This window comes from Camelus bactrianus, chromosome 4 (assembly GCF_048773025.1).
Source record: "Camelus bactrianus isolate YW-2024 breed Bactrian camel chromosome 4, ASM4877302v1, whole genome shotgun sequence".
Lineage (NCBI taxonomy): Eukaryota > Metazoa > Chordata > Mammalia > Artiodactyla > Camelidae > Camelus > Camelus bactrianus.
The window spans coordinates 37,496,133-37,522,622 of record NC_133542.1 but is presented as its reverse complement, the minus strand read 5'-3'; the positions used below and the strand labels follow the sequence as shown (position 1 = coordinate 37,522,622).

The following is a 26,490-nucleotide window of genomic DNA, read 5'->3' as shown; positions in this document are numbered from 1 at the left end:
GATGACCCTGAAAGATGCTCTCTGCTCTACAATTTTGTGGTTCTGTGACCCACAGCCAATGCTATAGGAAAATAGGAACACACGTGAATACCGGTAATAATCCCCTTCTCAAAATCAGGAAAAGGATGTCCTATTTACGCTATTCCTCAACCCCTGTTGCATCTGATTCCTGACAAAAGTGCTTCAGGTCAAGTCCAGCCTGCTTTAAAGTCTAAATTGAACAATGAAGTTCAAAGCAAAATGAATCCCAAGTAGAATGAGTGCCACTAATCTACTAAATCCCAAAACTGAGGTGTATTAAAATATTATTATAAACTAAACTATTATTATTAAACAAAAACAAGTTTTTAACAGAAAAATTTGATGGTGCTATTTTTTTATTTTTAACAATTTCATTTGTTTGCATTAGAATGAATCATGTACAATATAGACAATTAAATCAGAATAAACCCAGATTGCAGTTCACATTAGTGAAACAGTACATTTGATATGTGCTTTATAATTGGATCAAAACATTCTTATAAGGCTTACATCAGCACTAGGAATGAGTAGCTATGAGGCAGGATCATCTAGAAAACTGAGAATGATTCAACTCGAATGTACCTTTGTCCAGAATACTCATCCCCCAAACTCCACCTGAAGGAACCTTGTCATTTCTTCAACCCTGTCACTGACCTAAGAAGCAGTTTTAAACATGGCTCCCAGATTCCTTGACCTTCCTCCTATTGAAACATGGGGTCTATGTTCCCTCCCCTTAAATTTGGGCTTTATAACTCCTCGATAAACAGAATCTGGTAGAAGTGATGCTGTGCCAGTTTCCAGACACAGGCTTTAAGAAACTGGCAGCATTTACTTTCTGCCTTGGAACCCAGCCACCATGTTGTTAGGAATCCAAACAGACACACGTAGAGGCCACGTGTAGGCGGTCCAGCTGACAGTCGCAGCTGAGGTCTCAGTCTATAGCCAGTATCAACTGCCAGACATGTGAGCCATTAAGCTTTCAGATGATTCCGGCTCCCAGTTTTCGAGCTGCCCCAGCTGATGCCACATGGTGTAGAGATAAGCTGTTCCCTTCCAGACATATCCAGGTTTCAGCTTCAGGAGCTAATTAAATGATTGTTGTTGTCTTCAGCCCCCAAGTTTGGGGTGGTTTGTTATGCAGCAATAGAGGGAGAACAGAAGCCTTCCTTAAATCCTAGCACCATTGCCACAACCACCTCTACCATCAGTACAATGGTCACGAGGCAGTTCAAGACAATTCACACTCTCCTCCTCTTGGGTACAAGACAAAAATGCACTTCCCACCTGCTTTGAGTTTAGGCTTGGTCATATGATAAATTATGGCCAGTGGAATGCAAATGGAAAGGATATGTGCCAATTTGGGGCAGAAGTTTAAAATCTCCTGGGCCATCCACCAAGTCCACTTCTTTTGTCACAGTGATGGTGGAAGCCCACATGGAAATGAATCTTCCATCAGTCAGACTCCCTGGTGGAACTACGGTGAACCGGGCTACATTGCCAACCCACGCTGGACATACAGCATGAGGCAGATATCATTATTCGTTGAGTTAAGCCACTGAGATTTTTAAAAGTCATTTGTTATCACAGCATATGACCAGGTTTCTCAATGGACATTCTGGGCTAGGTAATTCTCTGTTGGGGCATACTGTCCTGTGTATTGTAGGATGTTCAGCAGCATCCCTCGCCTCTACCTACTAGATGCCAGTAGCACCACCACCTCCAGCTGAGACAACCAAAAATGTCTCCAAACTTTGTCAAAGGTCCCTTAGACAGCCCCAGAGAGAACACTGACCTAGACAGCTCCACTTGATGCAACTACCATCATACAGAATTGCTTCCTCTTCATTCTTTGAAAGCCCTTCATGGAGTCTCCTCTATAGCACTCATGTCATTCACCACATCAACTTACAATTAGTTCCTTGGACTCTGTCACCCTGAAGACTGTGAGGGCAGGTGGAAAAGTAGGGCAGGTGCAATGATCTACCTGGAGCTTGAGTTTTCTGTTAATGTTATACCAAGGGAGGTGCTTGGAACACATAGTCTCTTCCAGCAAGGTGACCCAGTTCAGGGCCACCACACAAGTGTGCAGACTGCACAACAGTACCTAACCTCAGAAATAAGTGGTGACTGGGATCCATCCCACTCTGCTTGCCATTTGATCTCCATGCATAAGGAGGGAATTTTTCTCATTCATCCCTCTGAAGAAGAATCTTTTTTAAAAAAACTTCACACTAAGGCTGGGCTGCTCTGACCCAGATTGTGTGGGAATCTGAGATACATCCACATAGAACAGGACTAGAAAATCAAAGCTCTCCTGCCTGATGCTGACACAGCGATTCCCTTTGTCCCGAATCTTGGAAAGAGATGGAAAGCTAGTTCAAGCCGCTGGACAAGAGTAAGTAAAAGAAGCTGAAGTTAATACTGACTAGTTTGAAAAGAAACAGTGAAAAGTTAAGTCCTCCCTTCCTACTCTTGACCCCTAATATTCCCTTTCAGGGCCAGCCACAGTCATTAGTGGCCGTCCAGAGGAACACTAGGCATACACGGGTGATATGTATGTGGGACATCATCTCTTTTTAAAACACATATATTAGCATAGTTTACACATTGTTCTTCATCTTCCTTCTTAACTTAAACGTGTATCTTAGACAGCATGTTGTCATTACATGCCTCATTATTTTAAAGACACATTTTTAATGTTATGGAATGACATATCTCATATAATCAGTTCCTTGTTGATGGGCATTTAAGTTGACTCCAAGCTTTTACTATTACAATCATTGCCTAAATAAATAACTTGGTACATAAAAGATAAATTAATTAAAATAAAATAAGACAGTCTAGCTACATCAGGCAAACTTGAGCAAGAGTCCCTAAAATTGGTTATTTATCTGAATCAAACTGGCATCTCCATTAAATGGCCTAAAATCCCCAAGCCCTAATGTGTGGGCCTGTGGAACCCTCTAATCTATGTAAATTAAACACCAATTAGAACGGTCTATTAAAGTTTCCATATAAAACGCCAGCTAAACTGTATATATTAGTGCGTGTTGAAATCAGCCCTTGTATAAATTGTTTCTTAGCCAGTAGGAATCACTGCAATTGCTGTTTATGAAATTCCCTTTGGTTCTACTCAAGCAGCTCTTCTTGATGTTGTAAATGAGCTACCAAAGTCAAACAGTTCAGGTGGTGACATGGCCAGTGGAATCCGACATCAGTAGCGGCAAGACCCAAGGTACATGATTTCTCCTACCCACCCACCTGTGCCTCTACCACTCCACACCCACTGCTCCACCTGTCCACAGCACACATCATAATGCTTGATGGCTTGATTGTATCAAACTGTGTTCCTTGTCAAGCCACCACCATGTTCTATCCTGACGGCAATCTGACCCAATAGCTTTTCCACTGACATCTTTCCCAAGGAGAAGTCTCCATATGCCATAGTCTCTTTACCCTTCTGTACTTTGGTCAACTCCAATCCAGAGAAATTCATTATCTTGAGGACTTTCATATGCTCTTTATCCTCATGTGCTCTCTCTACCTTAGGAAAATACAGTTAATCCCTGTCATCATTTTTCCTTCCCTTTTCTTCCTGCACAGCCTTCTCCTTTCCTCTTTTGCTTCCTCTCTTCATTATGACTGTCAACTCAGAAATAGCCCCAATCATGATTGATAGGCATTCGAGAAATGCCAATGAAACTTATCTATTAAAAAAAGGAGAAATGCAATTTTAAAACTGCAGTGCATATGATAAGGACTAGTATAGTGAAATTCCCAGAAGTCCCCTTTAAAAAGTTCTACTCACCTCTACATAAACCTGTCTTCCTCAAGAAACAGTATGAATGATAATCTATTGCTTATTAATAATGTTCTGTAACAACATTGTTTTGTCATTTCTCACTGCAATTTGGTAACATTAAGCTTTCTTCATACAGCCTCTGTGGCTTGAAATGACCTGCCTTCAATTTTTTGCCTTTGAAAAACCTCTATCTTTTAAGTCCTTGCAGAATAAGCTGTTCCTTTCCCTGTACCCTTATATTAAATTGTTTTTTTTGCTATTTAACAACTATTTTATTTAGTCTTACATAATTTGAATTTGTCTCTCCTCCTATAGTCTCCAAGACCCTTGAGAGACTGAGCTCTGTTAACACTTACTTACAAACTTCCCTATCAGGAGCACATCTGTCTGCCATGTGGTAAAAGAACATGAAATGTATACTGAAATGATACGGGCTTCTGTGGGTTGGACTAGGAATCTAAAGACCACTCACAAAGTTATCTGTCTGCAAAACTACACTGTTTGTCAAACAACTGATTTATTGGTTTACTTATAGCATACTTTATTCCATAATAATTTCAGGTAGCCTATAGATACTTCAAAAAAATTTATAGTGGCATATTTTGTCAACTAAATTCAAGACTGAAGATCAATATCAAGAGCCCAGTTACATAGGCCATAGGACTTTATATTGCCATACAACTTGGGCTACAAGTTTGGCACTGAGCTTCCTGGCAGTAAAGCACAAAGGAAAATATGTTCAATCGCATGGTTCCCATTGTCCAGAAGGAGAAAACATGCCATTACTTGCGGGAAGCAAAATTTTTCTGACACTTAGTTCTGAAACAAAAGCTCTGGTATAAGATTTCTCATAGAGGATATTGAATAGGCAATCAATTGACTCAGTTGGAATTTCAGTGCATAATTTGTTCTTAAGACTAATGAAGAGCCATGTGTCAAGAGGTAGAGCCAAAGAGGTTAAAGTAGTGACATTATTTTATCTGCTCTTAAATAAAAAAGATCATTAGAACATGTCTAGTAAATAACCCTCATGCAATATCTAACATAGAATCCTAGAAGTATAAAAATTGTTGTGTTGTTGTCACTGGTTTTGTTTGCCTGTTTGTTTGTAATAACAATGAAGACATTTATGTTTCTAATTTGTGGAAATTTTGAATGGGGAACTAGAGGTTCCTCAATATTTCTGAGGGTTAGCATGGGTTTAACAAGTAAGATACTGAAAAAGGGCGATGATTAATTTACATTTAATCATTACTCCATGGAGACTGTTAAAACATAAATAAATTTAAATGATTCCCCTCAAAAAATCTAGTATGAAAAACTTAAGATTTTAAAATCAAGGGTTTTATTAAATTTTCTTCTCCCCCATAAATTGAGGTAGCAATTCTAGAATATCAGGATTATATGTAACAAATCAGCACACAACTAAAGAGGGCAGAAGCCAACAAGAAGGGAGGAAAGAGGGATTTAAAAAGCCTAATCAACCATTATGGAAAGTTCCAAGGGGTCTATTTGGGTCTCACTGTTAGAAGTAGATCAGCCCTTCCATATTCACTAAATCCCCAGTTAATACACAGGCTGCCTATCCAAGCCAAGATCAACTGTGCTTTAAATTTCATTTTAAACTTTTAGGGAAAAAAAAAAAGTAAATAAGCTATATAGCCAGAACACTAAATCATAGCACAATTTTCTAAATGTGTTTTTCTTGAAGTTTGCCAACTTTTATAAATCCTTGAATGTTTATTGTTAAGTAAAAGATGCCATCATTCCCTCTAAAGTTATTCAATGTGAAAACTGATAGCACTGTTTTCCTAATTCTGTTTTCGGTCAGTTATCTTCAAAATATTCTCTTGAACCCAAGGGGAAAAAAAAATCAGACTTATTTACAGTGCTGTCGAGCATGAGAATGTGAAATGTGAAGTGTTTTCCCCCAAAATAGTTTACTAATAAAAATAACCAGACTTTTGGGTCACTCCTCATTATTGGGTTTTATTTACAGAGTTCTATGCTGTTACGCAGGAAAACCAGTGGAGATGAGAAGTCAAATAAACTGCTAAGCAAAATGTATCAAAAATATATTTGAAATATGAGCAGAATTTGAAATTTAGCTTCACTGATGCTTCTTGTAAAGTCACTGTATGGGAAAGCTATAATTCTTCTTCTAGTAATTAATCTGACCCAAGAATGCTCATGTTTAGAAGTCTAACCCAAGGAGAATCTACTTAGAAAGGAGAAAGAAAGATATAAATGGATCCAATGCATCTAGACATACCAACTATGATTCCATGAGCAAACCACTGAACAGAATAACATGACCATTATAGATGGCCAGGGATACAACCTAATACTTATGCATGGAATATTTTTGTGAAAGGTGGCACTGAAGAAACAATCTGGGAAGCTAAATATAAATAAAGAAAAGAAAAGCTAAAGACCACTGAACTAAGTTTTCCCTGTCACCCCTCTATTTCCTCTTCTTCTATTTAACAATGGTGCATCACAGATATAGAGAACAAACTAGTAGCTACCAGTGGGGAGAGGGAAGGAGGGAGGGGCAAGACTAGGTATGGGATTAAGAGATACAAACTACTCTATAAAATAGATAAGCAGCAAGGATATGTGGTACAGCACAGGGAAATACAGCTATTGTCATAATAACTTTAAATGTAGTCTAATCTATAAAAATAATTGAATCACTATGTTGTGCACATTGAAACCAATATAATATTGTAAATCAACCAAACGTCGACATAAATAAATAAATAAATAAATAAATAAATAAATAAATAAATAAAAAATATGATGCATCAGCCATCCAAGGAAACTTTATGTTTTTTGAACTCCAAAATGCTAATTCTTCACCAATCATTATGCATTATTTATGAGGCTAAAGATATTAGAATAAATTCATTTTTAAAATATAGTTCAAATAGCATAAAAATTCTTTTGAAGTTAGGATCAAACTGTTTTATAGAGCAATCAGACTTTTGTCAAGCAACCTGAACTTTCTGCATATATCGAAAGAGGCAGGAGTTTGCCACCCTGAAACCTCTCACTAAAGGCAGAGCAGCATGGGAGCATTTCTGGTTTGATTTGGACATCATCCCACCCTGAATAAGATTCAAGTTTTGAAGAGGTGCCATGTTATCAGCAGATTCATGTTCAAAAATCTTCCCACCCTTGCTTCACTTGGGAGAGACATAGTTCAATGCTAAATGACCCTTTCCAAGGCCACTGGATGTTTGCATTTCTTTGTCTGGGAATCTGAACTTGAAGTAGACCACCAGTGTGGATTTCCCAGCTGTGGTATATATAAATGAATGTGGCAGCTAGATGGTATGATCAAATTTAAGGGGGGAGGAGTGCAGGGGTGAGGTATGTGCCCATGTGCCCGTGTGCACCCCCAAGTCTAGAAAAGAAGGTTGGAAGTCAGTGTCCTCAATGCCTTAAAACATGCAAGGGAAGATGTTGAGAAACTGAGGCAAGATATGGCAAAACCTGAAGCCAGATTGGAGCCCCATGCTGACTCATCAGATACCACAAATGTTGTAAAGGAAATGACAAGGGTGTGTGTAATAAAACTGCTGGTTGAGAAAGATACGAGTGAGGCTGCACAGTGAGCTGATAATGAGGTTACTGGGAAAGAAATAAGGCAATTCTTCCAAGGCAAGAAATGAGGGGAAAGACAAAGGCAATATAGTGGGGAAATATATGGTACTCTAGGTTGCTTCTTAAACTTTAGGATACATCAAAATCACTTGGAGGGAATTGATAAAATATAGATTTCTGGACCCCACACCTATAGAAACTGATTCAGCAGATCTGAGATGGCACCCAGATATTTGCATTTCTAGCAAGATCCCAGGGACCACACTTTTTAAATAGCAAGGTTGTAGATTCTGCTGGATTGGAGGCTGAACCCCTGCTCTGTCATTCCTTAATTGTAAGCCTTTGGTAAAATTGCCCAGACTGTCTGAATTTTGCTTTCCTTATCCTCAAAATAAAGGTGATAGTATATACTCCATAAGAGTATTGTGAAAATTAAACAAAATAACATGTTTGAAGCACCTGGGACATAGTAGAAACTTTAACAAATACTTCCATTTTTATTCCCTCTGAAAGGCAGAGGTAGGGGAAATGGAATCATGACCCAGGAGGGGTTCCAGGGTAAAAGACAGGAGGGCTGTGTTCCCAGAACCTAGCTCAGTGTTTCTCAATCCTGGGCAGGCATCAGAATCCACTGGGCTGCCATTTAGAAGTGGAGATCTCTAGGCCTCATCCTTGAATCAAAAGACTGAGTGAAATCAAAGGGACTGGCATGAAGAGACTGGGTGATTCTGAGGCCAGTCAGAATTGAGTCCAGGGACATATAGAAAAGTGAGTCTGAGAGTTCCAAGGCAGAATCCTGGACAACAGAGACCAAGCAGGTGACACAGGGAACAAGGGAGACAAAGTTGTAAATTCAAGGGCAGTAATGAGTTAGTAGAAACCAGAGAAAGCAGCTTGCAGGGAAGAAGAAAGGGTAGTGGTAAAAGTTAGAGTGTGTACTTAGGTTACCAGATTTTGACTTGAACTTTAAAACAGGCTAATGAACAGGTTATAAATCATGCTAACTATATGGGTGGTTACAATCCCTCACTGTGAAGAAAGGCTCAGCTCTGTAAGCAAATGGACTATGCTGATTTTTCAAAGTGAACATGGTCGTAGTAAAGAGGAACAGGGAAAATTCCAGAAGCCCTGGATCCTCAAAGAGCAGTCCTCATTTCGGTCTACTCTCCTCAGATCAATTTCAGTGGTAGAAAGTGGAAAATAATCCACCAACCAGCATCAACTGGAACTATGATGGGTGAGTTTTCTATTCTAGGAGGCCTCATTCATTCTATTCCTTCCCTGGGTCCTCAGGCACCACTAAAGTGTGTTTCTCATAATGCTAGGCTTAGAGAAAGGCTGCGGGTGATGTGGTTTCGATGATAAATATGAAAAATGACACGTATTATAACTCATCCTTGACTCTGCCCAAGGCATGTTAGCATAATTAATACTTTAAGAAAGGTCCCTCATTGGAAATCCTTGTTTCAGTAAATTTGTTTGTAGCGTCCCTCCTGTCGGTAACTCCTGGGAACACACCGTAGGAAACACTGCCCTGTAGCAAAGTCTGTAGTTGCCACACCCCCTGCCTGCCCCACTGCCAAGATCTGGAACTGAAAGCTGCACTGTCTAAATGCAAAGTTGTTCAGACTCTGAAACACTTCCTGTTTGAAAGAAAATTTCTCTCGGCTTTCAAATTCGCTGACTTCAAAGAGGGGGATAAGAGCATCGCTTGTTTGTCAGTTGGCTTTCGTCATTGGAGAGGTTAAAAAGCAGACAGACATTTAATAACATGGACATACTTGCCTAGGATTCACCACCCCTTGTTGAGATATCAGAAAGCATCACCACAAACACACACACACACACATTCACAATGGGAGCAGGGTGGAGAGAAATTATTAGTGTTAAAGGAAAAATGACATGGTCAAAGTCCTTGAGAAAGAAAATAAAATTGCAAGAAGTGAAGATGAAAACACAGTATGCTGGCTGGGTGAAGGCCCATACGCAGTTGGCTTGTTTTCCAGCAGGCTAATCCTCCCCTCCCTTGAAACTCCAGCTTGTAAATGTGTTTACAGCTGCTCAGACATAATATGCCAGATACAAAAAAATCCACTTAGTCATTGTTCCTGGTGAACCAGTTTTACAAGAGTTAACCTAATCCTTTGCATAAAGCTGAAAAGAGTTTGCCAAAAGCTTTAGCAAGAAAGAGTCATGCTCTTTGCCTAAAGGTTAGCTGATCTCAATCAGCCTGCAACAGAAACTAAGCTATTACTTATTTACAGGGTGAACTGTTTTTGATCTGACTAGAAATGGAGGCATTACGGGGTGTTCCGGCCAGTACCTGTGTTAATTGACACTTCTCCCTGTTATGCAATCAAAGTGAGTGTCCTGAGAATCGTTGGCTTCTTGTTCCTTTGCTTCACCCATCCCTGGGGCTCAAGCACAACAGTCTGCTAAATTGGGCATTTCTAAATCAGTTGTGCCACCCAGTCATATCAACTCTCAGGGTGATTAAAGAATTTTAAAGCAATTAAACTAAACATTACTTCCCTAGGTGGTGAGCCACCTGAGGGCAGAAACAATGGCAGCTCCAGAACTTCTAAGAGGAGGAGCAAGGGGCAGAGATGTTATTGGAAAAGGAGCAGTTGGAGGCTCTACCCAAGGGACTTGATCTAAAACAATCGTTACACAGTAAGTACATTCTGCACCTTTAGATTATACACTACAAGTCAGTAAAAAAACAAGTTTTTTCTGAGGATATTTTTGATAAGATGGAGAAAAATCCCAGTTGCCCATATTAGAGAATAAGAATGCCAAGGGTTGGGGAGGGTATAGCTCAAGTGGTAGAGTGCATGCTTAGTATGCATGAGGTCCTGGGTACAATCCCCAGCACCTCCTCTAAAATAAATAAACCTAATTACCTCCCCCTTGCACAAAGGAAAGAAAAAGAAAAATATATAAGAATAATAAATAAACCTAATTACCTCTCCTAAAAAAAAGATTAAAAAAAAAAAAAAAAAAGAGTGCCAAGGCTGATGAGTGGGGTGTGTTTTAGGAAATAGAAGCTAGGGATGTAGGAAGGGGCCTGGCAAAGCCCATCAAATCATGCCTTGCTGCTGAGCAGGAAACAGAACTGATTCACCTTGACAGCTCAGCTCTTAGCACGGTAATTGGCACAAGCACGAGTTCGGTACATGTTTGTTGATGCAAACGGGAACTGAGCACATGAAAGAGAGATCACAGGAGATAGAGGAGGGAAGGGAGAGACTAGAAGGAAGAGGGTCTAGAGGAAGAGGTCAGAGAGGAAAGAGAAAAGGGAGAGGAGGAGCAGGAGAAAGGGGAGAGAGAAGAGAGAGGGAAAAGATCATGATACACTTGGCACACAAGCTGAGATTATTCAACATATTCACGGGGCTCCTCTTGGCCAACTATATTACAGTTGTCCGAGCTTACCATGATCACAGTTCTTGTCTATAAAGTTGGATTTTTGAATCTGAGCTACTTCCTAAGTGATTTCATACAGTTTACTTTGACATCTTAATGGAGATTCTGCCACAAGGCTCCCACCCAAGCAGAGCCTTCTCCTTAGAAACAAAAGACACCCCCCTTCCACTGAGTTTACCAACAAAACCATTCTCCTGGGTATCTTTCCCTAACAAGCTCTTCCTATACTTCTGAATACTTGTTTGGCTATCGGGAAGGTACATGTGAACCCAGGTTTAATCACCCCAGCCCTCTTGCCTGACTCAGAGATACCAATCAGAAACTAATGTTGACAGTTCTGTCATTTCTACTCCAGAGAAGAAAAATGTCACAAGTCCTAGTCTGTGAAGTAACAAGATGAGCAATACAGAACAAACCGGAAGGGAAAGAGAGAGAGAGAGACCAGAGCAAGGACCCAGAGCCACCCTGAAGGCTGCTGTGACCCCACACCCTTCTGATATAAGACTCCTTTGTTTCAGTTCACGTTGCCTTCTGGGCAAAATGGGCCAATAAAAGGCAAACCATCTGTGCATGTACTTCTCTCAGATGTCCACAAAAATCCCCATAGTTGTTACCTTCTGGGAAGCTCAGAATGTTGTCGTTGTTCCCAATTCTTGTTCCAGAGATCTGCAAATTTAAGAACATGGTATTTAGTTTTCAAACCTCATCTACTATTGTGGAATAATAATACAAATGAGACAATACATGTAAACCCATTGTGCAAGTGTAGTATTATTTATCTCCTTTTTAGCAGAGAGATGGAGGTGAAAAGGAGGTCAGGGTGGGGGAGGGGAGAAGGCTGGCCAAAAGGAGCACAGGAGCCTCATGACAGTTGGCAGCTGGCTCCTTTCCCCACACCCAACTCCAGCCACTAAAATCATCCCACAAGCATACAGGTCTGGAGGATCGAAAAGACAGCACTGGTCCTGCTCTTCTAGGAGTTTGTGCTTTATGATGGAGACAGATAAGTGAAGTTACAATGAATGAGTAATTCCAACAATGAAGGAGAATCCAGTGTGATGGTTAACTTTACATATCAACCTGATTGGACTAAGGGATGCCCAGATAGCTGGCAAGATAATATTGCTGGGTATTTCCAGATGAGATTAGCATTTGAATCAGTAGATTGAGTAAAGAAGATTGCTTTTACCAATATAGGTGGGCATCACTCAACCTACTGAGAGCCTCAATAGAACAAAAAAGTAGAAGAAGGGTGAATTTGCTCTCTTTACTTGAGCTTGGACATCATCTTCTCCTGCCCTTGGACACTGGCTTCCCTGGTTCTCGGGCCTTCAAACTCTGACGGAATTACACCACTGTCTTTCTTGGTTCTCCACCTTGCAGACAGCAGGTGGACTTCCTGGCCTCCTTAATTGTGTGAGCCAATTCTTATAATAAATCTCCTCTCATGTATATTTGTATATATCCTATTGTTTCTGTTTCTCTGGAAAACTCTGACCAACACACAGGGAAATGTGAGAGGACATGGGGACTGTAGGAGGAGTAAGTAGAGGACACTTTTCAGAAGAATTGATTTCTGAAGTTTCACCTTAGGCACGCATCACACTTCTCATGACCCCTATTGTAGAGTGAGGATAGGTGTAGAAAGTGATAGGGAAATAACCATTATCCGCCTTAAATGAACTTGGCAGCCTGTATCAGTCTGGGATTCCTATGGTTAGCAGGTGGCCTTTTACAATCTCCTTGTGGATGGATAAGGTTTCCAGTCAAGTTTCAAAACTGTTTCCGCATTATTGGAGAAAAGAGTGATATGAAATGCCTATTGTAAAAGGAAACATGCTTTGAAATTGGACCATCAACTCAATCTGGTTTGATGGGGACTGTGGCAAAAGAAAATTTTCAGCTGGAAAGGAGTACCACCTCTGTAATGGGAGCAGTCATGGCAGCATACTCAGATCTTTGTTTTGCAGCCCTGATATCACAGCAGTTCTTGAGCCACGGGGCCAGTCAGGACGGCCACCCACCCTGGAGCACCGAGGCTTGGGCACCCCATTAAACAAAGGTCACTCAACACACTCCCCTATCTGTGTTCCTTAACCACCTTAACTGGAGGAGACACTGCTCACAGATCATCCTGTTCCCTTTTACTAGTCCCAATCCTGCCATCTCAAAAATGCTTAGTTTCCAAGGAACATCCACGTGGAACACAGAGCATGGCTATAGCCTAATCAAAACAGAAAAAAAAAAAAAAAAAAAAAGACAAAAAGGGAGACATTCTGAAAAGTAAACATTTGACATAAATACCACTAAAATGTTGCAAAAACAGAAATCCTAATTAAAGAGGATGAAATGAGTGAGATTTTTTTCTGAGAGTGATTTAGGATCATTATAAACCATACAAAGGAAAACTATTACTTGCTTCCTTAATGGCTTAAAGTGAGGGATGTTCTCTTCCAAGGTCCACATGCAGTACAGAATCATTGTGGTGGGTAGAAAATGTTTGCACAGCATGCCAGTGTCATCATGTACTCTGAGGCCATTTGTGAGAGGTGGATTTTGAGGTTGCACATTCATTTACTTCCTCTTATTCTAAACCCCCTATTTACAGAAGGACACACTGCTCATCTGCCTACACCACCCTTCTTTATTCTGCATTAGCCTTCATTTTCTTCAATTTATATTCAAACAGATATGACATTAAAAATTCTGGGTGTAGGGAGTGAAGATGGAAAGGATGTCCCTAAAGTGAGAAAGAACAATTGGATGGGCTATGACTAGACACATAAAAATGGGTAAAGTATATGAGTAGAAAATTCTCAAGACAAAAGCCAAATGGTTGATGTAGGGAAAAAATTTTCAGCCTTGCTAGTTATTAAGGGAAATGCCTACTTAGACAATAATGAGATGCTAATACACTCTGGGTTCTCTAGAGAAAACAGAACCGATAGGAGACGGATGGATGGATGGATAGATAGATAGGCAGACAGACAGACAGACAGATATAGATACGTTATAAAGAATTGGCTCATGCAGTTATGGAGGTCAAGTCAGCAAGCTGGAGAGGAAAGCTGATGATATGGTTTCAGTCTAAGTCAGAAGAACCAAGAGAGCCAATGGTATAAGTTCTAATCCGAGTCCTATTGTGAAAGCAAGAGAAGATCCTTGTCCCTACTCAAAGACAGGCAGGAAGACAGAATTTCCCCTTACTCTTCCTTTTTGTTCTCTTCAGGTTTTCAATAGGTTGGATGAGACCCACCCCGATTGGGGAGGCAATTTACTACCAATTCAAATGTTTCTCTTATCCAGAAATACCTTCACAGACGCATTCAGATAATGTTTAATTAAATATCTGGGCACCCTATGGCCCAGTCAAGTTGACACATAAAACTACCATTTTGTAACCAACATGATTGACAAAAATTTTAAGTCTAAAAAAAGCAAGTGTTGGCAAAGAATGAAAGGAAGCAGAAAAGTGTACAAATGGCTGGTGGGAATGTAAACTGGTATGGCCCCTTTGGAAAGCCATCTGTCAATCTAGTAAAGCTGAGTACAGGCACCTCCCATAGTCCCACTTCTATGAAAGTCTTTCATATTTATACAAAGAGAGATGTTCAAGGATACAATTTACAGCACTGTTGCTAACATGGTGTTATTCTCACTGGGTGATCAGAAAAGTAGAATTGTGTATCACAGAGTAGATTTTAAAAGTAAAATTAATCTACATGAAGTAACATGATAAATCTCAAAAGTATAATGTTGCATTTAACGAAAGCAAACTGAAAAAGGATATATACAGTATGAAATCTAAGTATTAACATTTAATGTAAATAATAGAATAAGAGAAAATGTTACTATATATTGTTTCTGGACAGATACATATGTAGAAAATTTTTTCAAAACATGCACAAGACTGATTCACACCAACTTCAGGATAGTTCAAACCTCTGGGATACAGAAAGGGTCAGAGGAGAAAGAGAAAGAGAGAGAGAAGTGAAAGCAATTACGTGGTTTGGCTATATCTGAAATTTTACTTACCGAAAGGATTTGGAAATGTGTTGATTTTTCTTAAATCTAAGTGCTGGATATACAGAGGTTATCTTATCTTTGTTTTTCTGTACATTTGAAATATTTCAACTTAAAAATGAAAGAAATGAATTAAAAAGCAGTATGATAGTAAGATTCCACAAAATATAGTGCATGGTCAAGTAAAAGAATATACGCTAAAAAAAAAAAAAAAAAAATCTGGGAGACTGTAGACCAAACTGTTAGTGTAAGTTATCTGTGGGAAGTTACTTCAAGGGCTTTATTCTGTACTTTCTACATTTTTGTTTTGTTTGAACTTTTGCCACGATCATGGATTACTGCTGTAATCAGCACAACCAGCCAAAATGTCTAGAAGGGGCAGAAGAGGTAAAGAAAGATGTGAATAAAGAGGTCTTTATTCAAAAAAACACCCTTTGAGCCCCACCCCTTGGTGTCATTTTTCAAAGAGTAGGCCAGAGGAAAAAAAGGAAAGCATTTTGTTCTTAGAAGCCAATAACTAAGCTAAGCCCCAATTTTACAATTATGCAACACCAGCTGCCATTTCTGAACATTCACAAGGAGCTAAAAAAGGGCTCATTATGTTCCTCTGAAATCTGCTCCTCATCCTATATTCTCTGTCTAGATAAATGTTGCCACCAGGCTCAACTAAGTGCAGTCTTGCCCCAATGCCACCACCTTAGCTCAAGCTCTCTCATCGATTGGTTCTTTTTCCTGCTTCAAGTCTTAACCTTTGGCATCCATCTAGCAAACAGCACTCAGCGCAATCAACCTGAAGCACATTTGATCATATAAATCCCTTCCTCAATTATCTCCACAAAAGTGTTTGTTTCTCATTACCGACAATATAATCAAACAAACAAAAACATACCAACTCTTTAGCATGGCTTCAAAAGTCTGGAGCCCTTTATGAACTAGTTCATGTCTACCTCAGCAGGCTGACCTCTTTCTATGCACACTTCAGCCCTGTAATCTCTGTGCAGTTATCTACAGTTTTCTGGACTTCACTGTGTTTTGTTAATGTTGCTTCCTCTGCCCCAAATGCCCTGCTTCTCTATCTCTCTGGAGAACAGTGCATCTACTTTTTCAATAAGCTCAGCGCAGCACTTCCTTTATGAAGATTTTCCTGGTTCTTACCCATATATACTTAAACACACACATACACACACACACCCTGACACAGAGTACAGATTTTTTCACTGTACTATCATTTTATGGATGTGATGATTTCCCAATTCTCTCTGAATACATTAAATAACTAGTTGTTGGTTTCAATGACTTATTTTTAGTTCATGTCTGTATTCTCAAGTTACTTCCATTTTCCAAGGGGGTCAATTTGGTTTTGGGGGGATTGTCTTACTCATGCTGTTGGTCTTCCAAACACATCTGATAATTCTATATTCTACTGTTAAATTTACCTTTCATTTACGAAAATTCTTCTTGAATCTCTCATCTGCTCATCCTTTCCTTTGCTGTACAGGTCTATTTCATTTTGTACATCTACAGTTTTACTTTAGGGAGGTATGGAGAAACATAATTAGTCAATACAAATGTTCAGTCCCCCATCTTAGATCAGAAGGTTAGCCAACCATTTTAGAATCCACTGAGATAACAGATACTGCATATTAGTGAAAAATAAACAAAAAATTTCTAAAGACGCAAAATATTTAAGAATGCTGATTAAGAACACTGTATTTAAGCAATAATTATTTGTAATAACTGAATCTTACAGTGTGAGCTTCTATGCCTGAAGCAATTCTCTTGTTTTATTTTATTCTGATCATATCCATATAGAATATGGTTCTAATCTAGTTTCCATTTTAATTGGAAAGGGGAGAATTCAGACAGGGACAGAAATCCAAGAAACATGGTTAGAGTAGGAGCTCTACTATGACATGTGTAGGAAATATATTTCCTACACAGATAAATCTTTGTGACTGAGTGTGGGTCAGAGAGGAGCACGTTGAAGAGGGAAGTTCAGCTTGGGAGTTTGAGAAGTGCAGGAGGAGAAGCCCCATACCCTTTTCTTTCCTTCCCACACTTCCAACTACTTACAGGTTTTCAATCCCAAGTTCAATTTTCACGGGCCACAGATATGGAAAGTTGGCCAAAGGTAAATTTAATCTATGGAATAAAACAGAATCCAAGACTGGGATGTCTCAGGAGGTAACAGTCAATTTTTAGAGCTCCAGGATAAAGTCTTGATTAATGAACAAACTCAAGAGGCAGAGTTGTTTGTTTGAGGCAAAATAAGACTACATGAGTATCTGAGCTGTCTTTAGCTGGAGAGCTATTTTGTGGATGATGCTTAAGAGCCATTTACTGCTTCCACAGAAAGGAAAGAAGGGCAAACTTCTTGTGAGTGTCAAATACCTGAAATTGTTTTGGGGAAAGAAGTTAAAATGATGCACAAAGAAGTCTCTATACTTGAGAAGTTTAAAGACTAGTGGAGAATTCAGACAATTAAACAGGCTACCAGAAGAAGGTGTGATAAATCCTACTATGAAGTGATCACCATGTGCTACGGGAACTTCAGGGGGAACATGTTTGCAGTGAGAGATCAGGGAAATGTTCCTGGGGAAGTGACATCTGCTCTGAAATCTGAAGGATTATTACATATTATTCGGAGAAAAGTTTAGAAGGAGACATCATGGGAAGAGGAAAGAGAATCTCACAACAGAGAGAAAAGCCTTGAGGATAGAGAAGAAAAGGCAATAGAGTCTTACTAGGAACTCATTATGGCTGATACATCATCTGTGAGGTGGAGGGTACTGAGGCCTGAAGCAGGAGAAATAAGCAGAAAAAATCAGAAAGGGACTTATGCCCCCACACTAGAAAGCTTGAACTTGATCATGAGGGCAAAGTGGAGAGCAATGAAAGGGTTCAAGACTGGGATGCAACAAGATCTGATTTGCATTTTAGATCTCTCTGGCTGTACTGTGTGGAATGTACTAAGAGATGAAAATAATTGAGTACCTGGTGCTGGCAGCTCCGGTAGGATTCTGTGGCAATAACCTCAGGAAAGAGGAGAGTGGTCTTAGACTAAAATAGTAGCAGTAGATTACAGAGAAGTGGGTGGAATCAATTTGCAAGGTATGTCTGTGGCAGAATGGACAAGGGTAAGAAGAACCTAATACTGCAGGCTTTGCTTTTTTATCTGAGTCCAAGGACTCCAGCTATTCACAGTGGGGCCTCCTTGTGACCTTTTCTTATTTCTGACCTCTTTCTCCTTCCTTCCCATCCTATCATTGTCAAGTTCCCCTCTCTGTTCTTTTAACATCTGTGGTCCACTATCCATCCTCCCTCCAATGCAGAGGATTGGTCTCCCCTCTCCCTACATCACTCACCCACAATCCTGTACCCCTCACAAAGCCTAAGCCAGTCCTATTCTCAGCTTCCTGAGGACATTCAAAGAAAAGATAGTGATAGCCCTTGACTCCCCAGGGCCTTCAGAAGAGTTGAGGAGGGCAGATGAGGGAGTGGAGAAGAGATTTCTAAACAACTGGTCTCTTTTAAGATCTCACTTCTGTCATGACTCAGTCCTTTCTCTTGATTTATTCTACAGATGGTCCATCAGTCACTACCAAAATAAGTGGATGTGTGTACATGCAAAATGTACACACAAAATGCTTTAATGCATCCCCACCCCTCCAAAGGACAAATATCAATTCTCAAAAACATGTAGTCTGTAAAATGATAAGGAAAAACCTAAACATTTTTTTAACTACCTCATAATTTGCAAGGCATCTCTCTTATACAATAGGTTCAGTATTTTATTTCCTCCTCAGCTTTTAAATTGTGCTTCTTCAGTCTTGGCAAGAATAAGAAAGGGCCCATTGTTGAATTTTCATACCTCTTCATGATCTCTTTCTAGATACCCAAGCAGCCATTAGAAGCTTTGAGATGAGTTGTTCTGAAGACTACATTAAATTCTTAGTTGTGTCTGCCTGAGGTAAGGAATAGTAGGTAGTTTTACTGTTTCAGTTTTACCTATCTGTCGTGTTCTTCTTGCCAAATAACAGAAATTGTTTAACAGCAGCGCAATATTATGGAAAGGACACTGGTTAAAGGAAGGCCTTGCCTCAGAAATGCTCACTAACTTCCTGATACTGAGTAAATCTCTCGAATTCCCTGAGCCTTAGTCTTCTCATTAGTAAACAATGGATAATGTGACTTTGGGTTGTTTTTTTCTTTCACAATCAATCTATATTGAGCACAGGAATATATATGAAAGTAGCTGGTGTTCAAAAACATATTGTATTTATTTTTGGTTAAAGTCAGAAGTAATCTAATGCAACTGTTAATTTTTGCAAATGAAGATGCCGAAGCACAGAGAGTGGTAAGGTTTGCCCATCCCACAAAGCGGCAGAGTCAGAAATAGATGCCAAGTCTCCTGATTCTTGTTCGATGTTCTTTCCATTACACCTTCTGGAGGGAGCCTGGGGTGTGTGTTTAAAGACATGGAAGCCTTTCACTATAGAATCTGGGCCCCAAGGACATGTTTCCCCTCCCCCAAATGACAAGGCTAATGCCTGTTCTTTTCAATGTCCATGAGGTTTTGCCTTGGATGGAAAAGTTTTTTCCAGCACCACCTATCCTATTATCCTGTTTTGAAAGGGTAATCTGTCAGGCACATCAAACATTAAAAGCAGCAGGAACATTCTGAGGTTGGTAGTGTGTATATTTTTCTCACCGATTAAATCTTCACTCCTCAGCTATCAGACAAAAGGGAGGAAAAACTTTTCCCCTCCTCCCCTAAAAGGAGAAAAGCTTTTAAAACTGTTAGCAGAATCCACTATTCAAAATGGAAAAATAAAATTTTCAAGTGACTTCAGATGAGAAAGGCAAAAGAACACATGTGTTCAGGATAAAGTTTGTTTTCTCTTGGGCTAGAATATTGCTACTTCATGATTCTAAGCTATCATCACTACAGGCAGATTGTGGCCAACAATTTTATCAACACAATTTAATGCTTTCCCTAGGTTACTGGAATTTGGAAACTGTAGGGAAAGTTTTAAGCTGATTTTGTCAAATAACAAAAAAACTATCATTTGTAAAAATATATTTTTTCTAAATTGCAGAGTAAAGGATTGTATGCAAGATTCAAAGTTTCTTCTTTACCCACAACAGATAAGAGAGATTGAAGTTATTACCAGAACTTTGATATGATCACCTAGGAAATGATAACCAAAGAGGGCCTGGGCTCTTGGCTGCTCCACTATCATCTCAAGCTCAATACATTAAAATTAGAATTCTATAAGTATCTTTCTCTCCTCTCTCAATTTATTCTCCCTCCAGTATCACCAATCTTAGCAAAATCACCATCAATCATTAAAGACATTAACTCCTTCTTTTCCCTCATTTTCTATCTTCCTCCCATCCCTAATGGTCGTTTTAAGTCCTCTTTTTTTTTTTGAGACTCTGAAATCCACTGCCACTGTATTGATTCTGACTTTTATTGTCTCTTGAACTACTGGCATTCAGGTTTGATGAATTGGTCCCTTGGAGTCTGCTCCTATCACCCTCCGATCCATGTTTCTTAAGGAAAGTCAAATTACTGGTATAAAATATAAAGCTAATGATGAATTTAAACTGTCTATGGCTCTTGTTGCCTAAGTAAGGCCAAATTTTTCATCTGACCTGGATGACTTTTCTCAGTCCAATCTCAATCCACTTTCCAACCTCCTCTCATCACAACCCATTACTGTGACCATGCAATCGAAGCTTCAATCATACCCACCCCCCCAAATCCTGTTATATCTCTACACCTTTGCTTATGCTGTATTCCCTGTGTATAAGACCTATATTTGAACATCCATTGTCTACCTGGTAACTTTCTCCTTAATCTGAAAGGCAGCTCAAGTGCCACATCTCAGTTACAATTTCTTTTGTAATCCCCCAAAACTTAGTTGGATCTTTCTCTGTATATCCATGTGACAGTTTAAAAACTGTTATTATACCAATAATCCCATTATGATTATTTTTTTACTAGGGAAGTCTTTGATAGGTTAGATTGTATCTTCCTTGTATCTCCAATTCCTAATACAGTGTTTGACACAGTAAGCATGCAAGTATTTGTGAAACAAACTAATTATCTATCCCTCCCCTAGTAATAATAAATGTCAGTGATTTTTCACGTATAATCTCACTTAAACTTAAAAAAAAAAAACCAATTGGTTCTCAAACAATATAGTATGGTACAAACGTACACTGATAACTCTATAAAATGTAAATTACATTAAAATATGTCAATTACATAAGAGCACTGTTTGCATGTTATCTGTCAGACAGCAAGTTGAGTGGATCACACAATAGCACAGGATGGGGTAAATTTGGTGCATAACAAGAGTTTTAAAAAATGATGTAATGTAGAAACCGGTCACCACCACCACCCTCCTCCCCTGCCCCGCAAAAAATCCTTTTTTATTAGAACCTGCAAGACCTTTGTGAGGGAAGGAGGTAGTTCAACTTAAACAATGAATCAATGTTCAAGGGCAAACAAGTGGCTAGAACAGTTAACTATGGGTGTTTCATAGCACTATGAGATATTGTTAGACAGTAATAATGATCAGGTTGTAATTATCACTGACTTGTTTGGGGCCTTCAAACATCTCTAACTTTATTGTCAAACCTTCCAGTATTTGAAAGTGTGTCTAAAAGGTAGAGAAGCAGAGACAGAATTGTGGAAGAGCAGTTTGAAATTGACAGCCTGCATTTAAACCCCAGCTCTGAACTCACTACCTCTGTTGACCTTCGGCGAGTCACTTCCACCGTGCTGATCCCCACACAGCTGTGCTCTAACATGGGACAGGACTCACTTCAGACGACTGTGAAAATTAAACAAGCTGAAAACAATGAGGGCTTGGAGTAAGCCCTTATTGTTATCTGCTATTTGTCGACATTGTTGTTCTGTTTTATCACTATGGCCTGTAGTGACACTAACATGCTAACTTCATTTTATCATCCTCTTTTTCCACTGCTGTGATCTCTTAAAATTAATAGTTTAACTTGCTCAGTTCTGGTCTCTCTACTTCCAAAAAAATCCTCTACATGGTTCAGAGGAAAATGAGCAGAAACCTAAACACAGCTAAGTTAATTTTTCCTCTTTCTCCAGAAGTCTAAAAACATAGTCCTGCTATTGTCATTGTCTTGTATCTGATTGGAAATACTTGTTTGCTGGGAAAATCATATCTAAGTATCTCTGGCTAATCAGTGTCCTTACAGGACCCAATTCAATCAGAAAAGTAAAACAATAATTATCAAGTTTGCTTGGTTAGTAAAGTGAAGTTTAATTGAGGAGATGTGATGAAACTTGCAAAACAACACCTGTGGAAGTAGACAGGCAATAAACACAAAAGGAAGAAAATAACAACTCTGTCAAACGTACTTGTAAACTGAGAGAACATTAAGGCGAAGTTCAGTGCACGAGGTTGACTCAGGATATATAAGGACACAGAAGAGCATTAATTGTTATCTCACTAAAGTTATATAAAGATCAATGGCTGGAAATGTTTATACACGCGTGTGCAATCCTGTGGGACATTCACACATTGCTTCCACCATTAGATAGATACCTGTGCATTATGACTCTCGTGAAGTAAGTAGTAGTAACTTATGACTCATGGTGTAGTTGTTTTCATCCAATCACCAGAGTCTGACAGTTGTATATCGTGAGTATTAACACCTGCCTCCTAGGGATATTGCAATAATTAATGTTTTTAACAATATTTTAAGCTGTAGAAAGCTACTAACAAATGTGGGGTGATGTGTCATGGTTATCAGGCATAAGTATTATTTATTTTTCTTTCAGTCAAAGACATATCAGACCCAGAGCCTCCTTCTCACATACCTATTTAAGAATGAATTGATATTCTTCAGTCAAATAAAAGCTTTCAAACAATGGGATTCTTCCCTACATTCAACCTGAAATCAGTATGTTCCAAAATAGCTAATGCCTCCTAAACACATTGAGGTCTGCGTTTTGCACTCAGCGTCAATGATTCCTTTGCTGCTAAATCCATCTGGATACCTCTTAATCCTCACAGCATTTGACATAGCTGACTGACCACTACCCTCTTTCTTTAGCCATTCTTTTTTTTTATGTGTGTTTTCTTTTTTAGATGGCAGAATTATGGATGGATGATTTTTCTTCATCTCAGTTTTCCAAAATTTAACCATTCTTTTGTCATGGCTACTACAATGCCATATTTATCTGGGTTTGGTGTCTGTGTGTTTTGCAGGTTCTTCTTTGCCCATCCCAGTTTGTTTCTGTTCTAGGTTCTGTTCTTTGCTTTTAGGTTTTTCTGCTCCTGAGCTTATCATCCACTACTGTGGTTCCTTATGAGAAACACTGAGTGCTGTAGCCACTCAGAACAGGACTTGGTCATTACAGAGCGGGTCACGGAATGGTGGTGTTTGAACTGATTCCTTAACACTGTGGTAAAAGGGGGCCATATACAGTTTCTGGTTTTTCTTCTATAACTCAACTCAGTTGAAGTTATTTATGTACAATTATATCTCTTAGTCTATTGTCTATTGTCTATTCCAGCTTACTCTTTATAAATATTCTCCTAAAGGAAATTTGTTGGTTTTCATTCTATTGTCTCACACTGGAATGAAGTCCACTTTAAAGAGTTATAGAAGAAAACGATGCTCAGCTCATTCCTTACATCAAAATATGTTCACTTGAATTCAATACAGTATCCAATTGAAAAGTTATGTGACTTCCTTAGTCCTCCAGTTTTTCAAACAAGAATTTTTATGATTGCTGAGTAGACTGTTCCATTTCTAGAGAAAAGTACACTTTCATTTGCATTTATTACAATGCAAAAGAATTGTTGGAAAGGGAAATTACACAACTTTTCAAAATAAAAGGTTTAACTTACAAACACACTTTTCAAGAAATTAATATTTTAATAGAATAGAAAACACACACACATGCAAAAAACATTTAAAAGGTGATCTAAATACCTTTTAACAAAAGAAAGAATAGGAGAGTAGGGCTAGAAAAGTCAGTCTGGAAGGGGTATGGATTTTGACGCAGACAGGTGGTGCAGCATCTAGATGACTCTGCAATTTTGTTGAACATTTTTATATTTGCAAAGCACTTTCAAATAACTCTTCCTGACAAGCATGTAAGCCAAATAACCATTATCATCCCAATTTTTCAAAAGCTAAAATAGAAATAGAGATCAACGGAGCAAACTGCCCTCTTCCAACATCAAATGGCAAGTGGTAACAGATTAGAAATCACTGAGCCTGAAATTCTATTTTGCTGTGTGAGCCAGGGTCCAGTCTACCCGTTGGATGAGTGCTGGTCTGCATTTGCCAAATCTGAACAGACAAAGCAGTGCACAATTGTGACAGTTCATCCAGATAATTCAGGTCAGAATTTCCCTGTGACCCTGGAATCTTAAAAATAATGCAACCTGAGTTATTTAACAAACTCGTAACTTTATGTTTAGCTTTCCTGAATCGGACATCAAGACTCTAGGAAAAGGGAAGAGATTTAACTCTCATTTGGATGGGCTGAGACAAAATAATGAGACTGATGAGGAATTTTGCTGAGATAGAAAGAGAGAGAGAGCAAGACATTCACTAAATACATAGGCCAGTTAGAAATGTTCCCCTATGTCTTCACTTTGGATAGTTCTTCTCAGTGAAGAAGTAGTTTTTATTTTATTCCTGGCTACCCTTATGGTGCTAGGGGAGCATATCTACTACTCTCTCTGAATATAACCTGAAATGTTATTTTAATGTTTAATATTTAAATACTTTAATATTAAAATTTAATATAAACTTTAATATTAAAATAATGAACTCCCAGAGACTTTTCTGGGTCCTGACACACTCCACACTGGCCCAGCTGCAGAGTTCTAGATATTGCTCAATGACAGTGCAAACTAAAGAGAAACAAAACAGCTTGTTTTTCTTCTTCAGACTCTCCAGAACCAACACACAGGAGGACCTGAGCGAGCAGAGCAAAGCCACAGGCAAATGACTCACTGGAAACCTTGAATGTTTGCTAAGTAAGGTCTTCTGCAGCATCTCACATCAAAGAGCCCAGGCTCCTCCGCCCGCTGCCAGCCCGACTTAGCTTGGAGAACACTTAAGGCATGTTGCTTCTGATGTCTGCTATTGGGAGACTCATAAACCAGGTCTGGGGAGATACTGTTTGGTGGTAGTGTTGTTTGCTTTTCACTTTTTAAGTTTTATGTGTGTGTTTTTTGTCCGTTTGTTTAATGATTATAAAAATAAGTGCTCAATATTAAACATTTGGAAAATATGGGACTTTTTTTTTCTACAGTAAGAGAAAAATCACCCATAATCCCATCCAGAAGCAACCTGTTAAAATTTCTGTAATTTCGTTTAGCCCACGGTTTCTCAACCTCAACACTGCTGACGTTTTGGACTGCTTAATTCATTGTTGTGTGTATGTAGGGGCAGGCAGTAGGGGATGCTTTTCTGTGTATTGTAGGATATTGAGCAGCATCCCTGGCCTCTACTCACTAGATGCCAGTAGAAATCCACCCTCACTCTCCAATTGTGACAACTAAACTTGCCTCCAGACATCGTTAACTGTCACTTGAGAGGCAAAATTGCTCCAATGGAGAACAACTGTTCTAGATAGTATGTTTTTGGAAAGAAAAAGTGTTGATTTGAAATTAATCAATGGGGAAGTTTTAGGAAATTCCTTAGGGAGAACTCAGTCCAAGCTGCCATCTCACAGTAAGGTTTACAGAGAAGGGACTTGTGCAAAGTCACCCAGTGAATTAGTGGTCAGATCTGCTGGGCTTCTGATCTACAGATCTTTGCACTCTTTTCCTTGTGTTATTTTTGTATTCTAACTCGATAGTCACATATGTGGGACACAATCAAAACTATCTTTGTCTGTGGTTCTTGAATTTCAAGCCAATTATCATTCATAGTATGAGGTGTGATTCCTCCTGCTCGTCACACTCCTCCTCTGCCAATAATGACCAGTTGCATGGGTGACGACAGATTCTATTTTACTGAAGGAAATCTGGTTTTCTTAACTTACAGTATTTCTGCTAAGGGAAACTCAAGAAATTTCCCCGAAGTTTTTGTGCTTCAGAACCTGGTGCCCCTCTTTTCCTCTGTTCCTTGTTAGTTTTCTATCTTCAGAGCGTAATAATTCAGTGATTCAGGGTCCATTTTTTTCCCTCTTTGTTCTGATCCATTAATCTAAATATCAGGCCTAAATTTCTCTCCTGGAAAGCCCCTGTTTCTACTCAAATTCAAACCTCCATTATCTTCCATCTGGACTAAGGTAACAGTCTTCTTGCTTCTACTCTTATTCCTCCATAATTGTAATCCATTCTTCACAGAGCTCTTTAAAAATGTAAATCAGACCATGCCACTCCTTTGCTTAAAATCCTCCCATAGCTTTCCATTACACTTGAAATACAAACTCCTTGCCCTGGCCTACAAGGCCTTCTGTCTTCCCAGGGCCCCACCTCCTCTGCTCTAATCATTCTGGCCTTGTGGTTTGTTCTCAGACATTCTGAACTCTACCTACCTCAGGGTCTTTGCGCTTGCCTTTTCCTCTGTCTGGAATGCTCCTCTTCCAT

The 26,490-nt window shown here is 39.2% G+C and overlaps 1 protein-coding gene and 1 long non-coding RNA gene across 7 annotated transcripts in view; one reads left to right on the top strand and one right to left on the bottom strand.

Annotated features, from left to right (window-relative positions):
• TMC1 (transmembrane channel like 1) overlaps positions 1 to 26,490 on the bottom strand; it is a 314,121-nt gene that overhangs the window by 166,968 nt on the left and 120,663 nt on the right. For all 6 annotated transcript variants that reach the window (XM_074361703.1, XM_074361710.1, XM_074361704.1 and 3 more), the window contains exon 5: positions 11,473 to 11,524. In XM_074361703.1, coding sequence (XP_074217804.1) covers positions 11,473 to 11,524 — 52 coding nt within the window. The remainder of the gene's footprint in view (positions 1 to 11,472; positions 11,525 to 26,490) is intronic.
• Positions 175 to 25,177, top strand: LOC123616249 (uncharacterized). Its single transcript, XR_006724169.2, has 4 exons — positions 175 to 2,416; positions 9,969 to 10,105; positions 18,774 to 18,851; positions 24,839 to 25,177. It is a non-coding gene; the product is annotated as an uncharacterized LOC123616249 (long non-coding RNA).